This window comes from Mauremys mutica, chromosome 1 (assembly GCF_020497125.1).
Source record: "Mauremys mutica isolate MM-2020 ecotype Southern chromosome 1, ASM2049712v1, whole genome shotgun sequence".
NCBI lineage: Eukaryota > Metazoa > Chordata > Testudines > Geoemydidae > Mauremys > Mauremys mutica.
The window spans coordinates 2354044-2361005 of record NC_059072.1 but is presented as its reverse complement, the minus strand read 5'-3'; the positions used below and the strand labels follow the sequence as shown (position 1 = coordinate 2361005).

The 6962-nt window shown below is 62.3% G+C and overlaps 1 protein-coding gene across 1 annotated transcript; it reads left to right on the top strand.

Moving 5' to 3' along the window:
- Positions 1-597: 597 nt before the first annotated feature.
- LOC123354454 (leptin) lies at positions 598-5919 on the top strand. Its single transcript, XM_044996559.1, has 3 exons — positions 598-699; positions 3105-3275; positions 4905-5919. Exons 1-3 carry the CDS (start codon positions 661-663, stop codon positions 5265-5267), a joined length of 573 nt encoding a protein of 190 aa, XP_044852494.1. The 5' UTR covers positions 598-660; the 3' UTR covers positions 5268-5919.
- Positions 5920-6962: the final 1043 nt, after the last annotated feature.

The following is a 6962-nucleotide window of genomic DNA, read 5'->3' as shown; positions in this document are numbered from 1 at the left end:
ATAGATAGAGGGGTGCAGGGAGGGATGGATGGAGGAGCTGTAGGGGATAGATAGAGGGGTGCAGGGAGGGATGGATGGAGGAGGTGTAGGGGATAGATAGAGGGGTGCAGGGAGGGATGGATGGAGGAGCTGTAGGGGATAGATAGAGGGGTGCAGGGAGGGAGGGATAGAGGAGGTTTATGGGGCTAGAGGGGTGCAGGGAGGGATGGACAGGGAGGTGTAGAGGCTAGTTACAGGGGTGCAGGTCCGGGTGGCTAGGGAGGTGTAGGGGATGGATAATTGGGGTCTGCGCAGCCTCCGAGCGGTTCCCAGCCCGATCCGAGGGCAGGTGGGGCTGGCCCGGGGTCCCGGGGCTGGCAGCCGGGGCGGGTTCTCCCCTGCCCGGCGCGGGCAGCGGGGTGTCGGGGCGCGGGGAGGGGAGGGAGCCCCGCGCTGCAGCCGGCCCGGCTCTCCTCTCGCTCTGCCCGGCGCTGCAGCGGGGTGTCGGGGCGCGGGGAGGGGAGGGGAGGGGAGCCCCGCGCTGCAGCCGGCCCGGCTCTCCTCTCGCTCTGCCCGGCGCTGCAGCGGGCGCCCGGCGGGGCGAGCCGGAGGAGGGGAGGATGAGTAACCCTTGTGCAATGCTGCCGCGGCGCTATATAAGCCGGCCCGGCCCGGCCCGACATGGAGCCAGCGCAGCGCGGAGGGGAAGCGAGCCGGGAGGTAAGGTGGGGGGCCCCCTTCCCTTCTCCTCGGTCCCTCCCGGGGCGCCGGGCCCCAGGCTGGCCGGCTCCCCGCCGCAGCTCAGCTGGGGCTGCCCTGCCCTGCTCCCGCCCCGCCACGGGGCAGGCCGCCGGAGCCCGGCGCCTCTGCCCTGGCTGGGGCCGGGGAAGGAGCCTCTCCGGGGCCATGGGGTTTAAAAGCTGCCAGGCGGGGGTGGCCCTGTGGGGAGGGGAGGGGCTCGGGGGAGCGGGGTTCCCTGCCTGGCTCTGCCAGCCAAGTCCCCGTTACGTGCCTCAGTTTCCCCTGTTGCCAAATGGGACTGAGGCTCGGAGGTCTGTGGGAGGGAGAGTGCCAGGTGGCACTGTTGTGTTAATGGGGGATGGAGGGGTAGCGTGTAGGGCAAGACAGGATTCACCCCTCTCCAGGGGGTGTGGGGAAGGAGCCCCATAGTCCTGGTGATCTGAACCCCTGCTAGACAGGGGGCTCCCCGGTGGTCTGGGGCAGAGAGCAGCTCAGGGCAAGGGAGGAAGCAGGTGAGACAGGAAGGAAGATAGGAGAGAAGGGGCAAAGAAACTGAGCAGGACGGGAGGGCAGGCTCATAGAGATCCAGGGGCCCGGTGCCCCAGGGGCCAGGTCTGGAAGGAGGCTTGGGATCAAGAGGTCCCAGTGGAGCTGGTGTCTCCTCTCACTCATGCTTGGGGGAGTCTGGTGCTAGCTCAGCGCGAGGCCTGGGAGGTGCAGAGGGGTGTCAGCAGGACGCTGTGGTCTCCTCAGCCCTGCCAAACTGCCAGGAGACTTTACCTGGCCAGGTATAAAGCCAGTGTCCCTGCCTGGGCGCCCAGGACTGTGCCGAGCAGCTCTCTGCACCAGGTCCCTTGCGCTGCTTTGCTGAGAGCATTTCCCCAGGCAGAGATGCTGGGGCTGTGAGCAGCCCTGGCTGCGGATGGGGAGCCAGTTATGTTTCACTGTGGGGGCTGGTTTATTCCTGCTAGGGGAAAGGTGCCTGATTAAGCCAGGGGCTGGGGTCCAGTGTCTGCACGTCCCCCTGGCCTCGTGTCCCCCTTGCCATGCGCTCGGGCGTTCTGCTCTGCACCACGTTGTCCCGTTGCCAAGAGGAAGGGCTGGGGGTGGAGGTGTTGGGCTGGACGAGGGAGAGCTGGGGTCTGGCCCTGGGCAAGTCCCCCCCGTACAGCAGCGATGATGTTGCTGCCTGACCTCGTGCTGTGAGGAAATACCTGCACAGTAGTGACAGGGCCTCGCCCGACCCCGGGCGGCTCCATCCAGCTTTGCTAGCCAAGGGCCACTCGACCCGCTTTAATCTAGCTAGTGCAATGACCAGGGCAGTGCCGATGTGGCAGCGTAGACCCTGGCACAGGCTAGCAAGCGACAAGCCTGCCAGGGGCCCCAGGAACATATGCGATTGCTGGCCACCGCTTCTTCAGTGAGAGGCAGCGCTGCCGGGAATCTCAGCCCGAGCCTTTGCAGGCTACAGGGCAGGGAGCCCTGCCAGGAATCTCAAAGCGAAACCTTGACACATCACACATGGTGCGGAGCCGCACGGGCCTGTGGCCACCAGCGAAAGAGAAAAGAATGCACAGTGGAGGGGGAGGGGTGGCCAGGCAGCTGCCAAGCCAGCGAGAGGGTAATATGAGGACATGGGGAGTGGAAGAGAGTCGCTCTCTGCCTGAGCACAGCTGTGAAGGACGGGCTTGTGGCTGACGGACTGGACTGGGGTCAGGAGCTCTTGGTTCGGTTTCCAGCTCTGACACAGCCTGCCTGTGGAGCATGGGGGAGTAGTTTAATCCCTCCGTTCCCCATCAGGGCTATGGGATAACAACTGCTCTCTCATCCACCCGCTGGCTAGCCAGCCTGGGAGCTTGTTGGGGCAGAGCCTGTCTCTCCCTGTGGACACGCAGCACCCAGCCCCATGGGCCCCGATCTCGGGTAGGTGCAGCCCAAATAACTCACACGTTTGTTCCGCGCTCCCACGGAGAGCTGCGGGTGTAAGGTGTGCTGCACAGACCATGCTGCTGAATGCTGCAGGGCACCTCCAGGGACAGCTCCCTGGCCTGTGTCCTGCTGCTTTAACCCCTGGGGCTGCAGACAGTCAGTGCAGGCCTGTACAATGCAACCCCTGCCAGGGGCCTCGTCAGCAGCTGGGATCCCTGGCTCTACTGGCATGGGCTCCCCAGCTCAGGTTAAAAGACCCAGCCGAGAGCCAGATGCAGATTCGGGGCAGTTGCTCCTACATTTGATAGCCTGGCGCCCTGTGCACAGGCAGAGCAGCCCACCCCTGTTGGAGCAGAGGCAGCCACAGCACCCCACAGCTCTCAGATCTCCTGGGAGGCCATGTCTCTAGGGGGCTGCAAACACCCGTTTAACTTGCTTCAATCTCACCTGTTTAGGGCCTTAGCGAAGAAGACGGGAGGAAAATGCGGTGTCCCAGCTTGCCGCTCTGTGGGCTGCTCTGCGTTTGGCTGCCTCTCTTCTACAGCCGGCCGGTGAAAATCGACAAGGTCAAGGCCGACACCAAAAACCTCACGCGAACCATCATAGCCCGGATCCAGGAGCACCAGGTACGAGGGGGCGAGCCGGGCGGAGGATCAGTGGGGCGATTGGGTCAGCTCATGGGAGGATTCCTCTCCCGGCACTGCTGTATTTCACCCTTGGGGCACGAACAGACTCCTGGGGCCAGGCCCTCTGCGGGTGGAAAGTAACACCCGGCCCGAGAAGGCAGTGGGCCCCGCCAGCTGAGGATCCGGCCCAGGGAATCAAAGCTGGACACGACTGCGGGTGCCGGGTTGACGAGTCTGTAACTGCCCACCCCGTCCTGAGTCCCTTCCCCGGGGGGACGGTTCCACTGTCCCTGAGCTGGCTGGAAGGGAGCCTTCCCCGAGGGTCAGCATGAATCTCCCTTGCTCCCTGGGACAGCCCTTCTCTGCCCTGCGCTGAGGACAGACAGCTGGGGTGCCATGTCCTGGCTGCTGTCCTTATCTCTGCGGCAGGGAACACACACACACTTCTCTAGTACGTGCTACTTCCATCATCCGCGTTCCCCTGCTCCGAGCCCTTCCGGGCCTTGTCCTCCCTAGCACTGAGGGGCCCAAGCCTAGGCTGGCTGGCCAGGCTATCTCTCTGCTCCAGGGACCTCCCATCAAAGGATCTCCATGCTCCAAGCTCCTGGCACTCACTGAGCAGGTTAGGAGGGGCCCAAGGACGGCCATGTGCCAGCGGCAGAGAAGGAAGAAGGAGCCAGCTCCCAGGCTCTGTGGTTTAACCGCCCATCCTTCCTGCAGCCCCAAAGTGAGTCATTTGCTGCCACGTGCTGCAAACTCTCACTTGACTTTGCCCACTGGACGCCCCGACACTGCCCACCGTGCTGCATTCCTACCTGGGGGCAGTGGCGGATTAGCCAGTGGGACGACAGAGCCCATGCCCAGGGCCCCCGGCCAATTGTGGGGCCCCGGAAAAAATCCGCTGCTGGGCGGCGGAAGCCTGGCGCCCCAGCAGAAGCACCGTGTGGGTGGGTCGGGGAAGCCGCAGCGCCTGGAGCCCGGCTGAGGCCCGGGATTGGAGGTGCTCTCGCTCACTGCCACGGCTTCAGGGCTGGGGGAGCTCCCACTCCCCGCTGCAGCCCTGGGGCCGTGGGGGGGGCAGAGCTTCTCTGATCTTTGGGGGGGGCAGAAAGGAGCAAAGGGGTTGCAGGGTCATAGTAGGGGGCAGAATGGGGTGGGACCACAGGCGGAAGGGGTGAGGAGGGCCCCCCCACTTGCTGTGTCCGAGGGCCCCATGAAACCTTAATCTGCCTCTGCTTGGGGGATCCCAGGTAACTCTCCGATGGAAGCCAGGGCAGGAGGCAGCAGGAGGCAGTTAGAACCAGCCCCTGTTTGTGACCTAGACACATGGCACATGTGTTTCCTCCCCCCTCTCCCCCCGCCTCACACATGCTGTAGGAGGTGCTTTCAAAGGCAGCATAGCAAGGGGCCCAGCCAGTCCATGGCCGCTGGTGTGGCCTTCCCCGCGCCTTTGCGCTGGAGTGTTTGTCGTGCCCCAGGACGAGCGTGCAGGCCTTTCGAGAGCTGTCTGAGCTGCCGGGGCTGATCCCCGGAGCGTAGCCGTGCCATAGCCCTTAGCCAAACAGCCCCTGCGGAGAAGAGAGGGCAGCCCTGTGCTTGCGTGGCTAACTAGCCTTCTCCTCCATGCAGCTCTTCCCTCTGAACTTGAAGATAAATGGACTTGACTTCATCCCCGGAGAGCGACCCTTGGAGAGCTTAGACTCCATGGACGAGACCTTGCAGATATTCCAGAGGATCCTGCCCAGCCTGCCCATGGAAAACGTGCCAGTAGCACAAATCTTCAACGACATAGAGAACCTCCGGAGTCTGATCCAGACCTTGGGTTCTCACCTCAGTTGCACCTTCCACAAATCCTCTAACCTGGACGCTCTGGGGAATCTGACAGAGCTGCTGACTACCTCTCCTTACACCACTGCCGTGGTGGCGCTGGACCGGCTCCAGAAGTGCCTGCACAGCATCGTCAAACATCTGGATCACATTCAGAGCTGCTAGAGGAGAACGGCTGCGTCACCAGCTGACTGAATGGGACATCTTTGTTCTAGGTTCTCCCGTATGTCAGCTTCAGAGCACCACCTCTGGCCCGCTGCTCTGAATGTCAGAATTTTCATTCCCACACGTACTTCCACTGACAGAAAATACACCAAGGACTTTACCTGGTGCCCGGCCATACCCTCCTTGCTGTCCTTCTAGCAAGGAGCAGAATACTGAGGCCTGAGGACTCTCACCGCCACTGGAAGTTTGCAAACACAGTTTGTCTGTGATCTGAACTGCTACCTACGCCAAAGAGAAGTTTACCGCTCTCCTGTAAGGAGCACAAGGCCGGCTATCCAGGAGCTACCATCATGCCTTTGTTGTAGGAAGTCTATGCCTGGAGCAGTTTTCCTGTATTTATTTATTGTATCTGTATTTTTTTAATTTAAGTTTGAAATGGGCTGCACTGACCCAGTGGCCTCTGTGGCGCTGTGCGCCTGTGGGGGGTGCGGAGCCTAGCGTTCTCTTCCTGGGCCAAGAAAGGGGGGAGCGTTACCTACGTGGCCCACGCCGCCTGATGGGAGGGGACCAGAAGTTTAGCATCACTCCTTCTGGATGACTTGAAAGTGGCAAGGTCCCATCCAACCCAAAGTGACGGGGGGCTGGCGGAAAACTCCATGGAGGTGTGACCTGCTCGCTTGTTGACGTGTATATTTATTTCTTCTATGATCTGTTTTGAAGTAAAGTTAATTTCTCTGTTGCTGATCTGGTCCATTGGCCCCGACGATGGGATTTCACTGCCTTTCAGTTTGTACCTGGAAAACTCGGGCAAACTTTGCTCGGAGAAACCAGCAAGTGTCTTAGCGCTTTCGGTCGAAAGCACCGATCAGTACCAGGTCCTGTCCGGAGACAGGCCCATCGGTGTGCGTCCGTTCCAGCCATGGCAGGGCTCTGTCCCCAGCCAGTCAGGGGTGCCTGGGGGTGAGGCTGCCTGCACTGGGCTCTCAGAGGGACAGCCCCCAAGGCAGGGAGGAAGTTGAGCTCCTCTTCATGCAGGGGTTATCCCAGTTACCCGACACTTCTAGCCTCTCCCGTTAATTGCCTGTTGTCTGCCTGTGCAAAGGGGGTTGTTTGCTGCACCCCCGCAGCTGGATCCTCTGCCTGTGACTTACCGCCATTCCCTGGCACCGTGGGAGCATCGGGGGGCGGGGGGGAGGCAGGGATTCGTTCTCTCCCCTGGCTGGCCGGGTCCCTACCCCCAGGAGGGAGGACCAAGGCCTCGACTCAGGACATGTCTGCGCTGCAGGCAGTGGTACGACACACCCGAGCAAGCAAGCTTGAACCGCGATGGCCACGGAGCGGCAGCAGCATGTGCCGTACAGCTGCCCCAAGAGCGCCAGGGAGGTACCCGGCCACTAGCCCATGCTGCTGCGGCCTGGCTGCTGCTGTTCTTCAAGCTAGCGACAGCTTAGGTGTGTCTAGAGCCCGCTGCAGCGACATCACCGATTGCAGCGTAGCCAGACCGGCACCCATGTCCTGGCCTTCTGCAGCCCCTGGCACGGTTGGCTCCCAACTCCTGCAGTGCTGACGCGGCTTTGCCCTCTGGCGCCGGTGGGACATGTAGTGGGGAGCGTTCCATGGGGGCGTTCTCGGTGGGTGTCGCAGACAGGTGGAGAGCAGGGACAGAGCTGTGACACCACCTGCGGCTGCCTCTAG

Bases quoted from the DNA above. Each gene is read 5' to 3' on its own strand.
- LOC123354454 (XM_044996559.1), top strand. From the start codon at position 661: ATGGAGCCAGCGCAGCGCGGAGGGGAAGCGAGCCGGGAG. The intron at 700-3,104 runs GTAAGGTGGGGG...TCACCTGTTTAG, and splicing joins GAGGGGAAGCGAGCCGGGAG to GGCCTTAGCGAAGAAGACGG. The intron at 3,276-4,904 runs GTACGAGGGGGC...TCCTCCATGCAG, and splicing joins CCCGGATCCAGGAGCACCAG to CTCTTCCCTCTGAACTTGAA.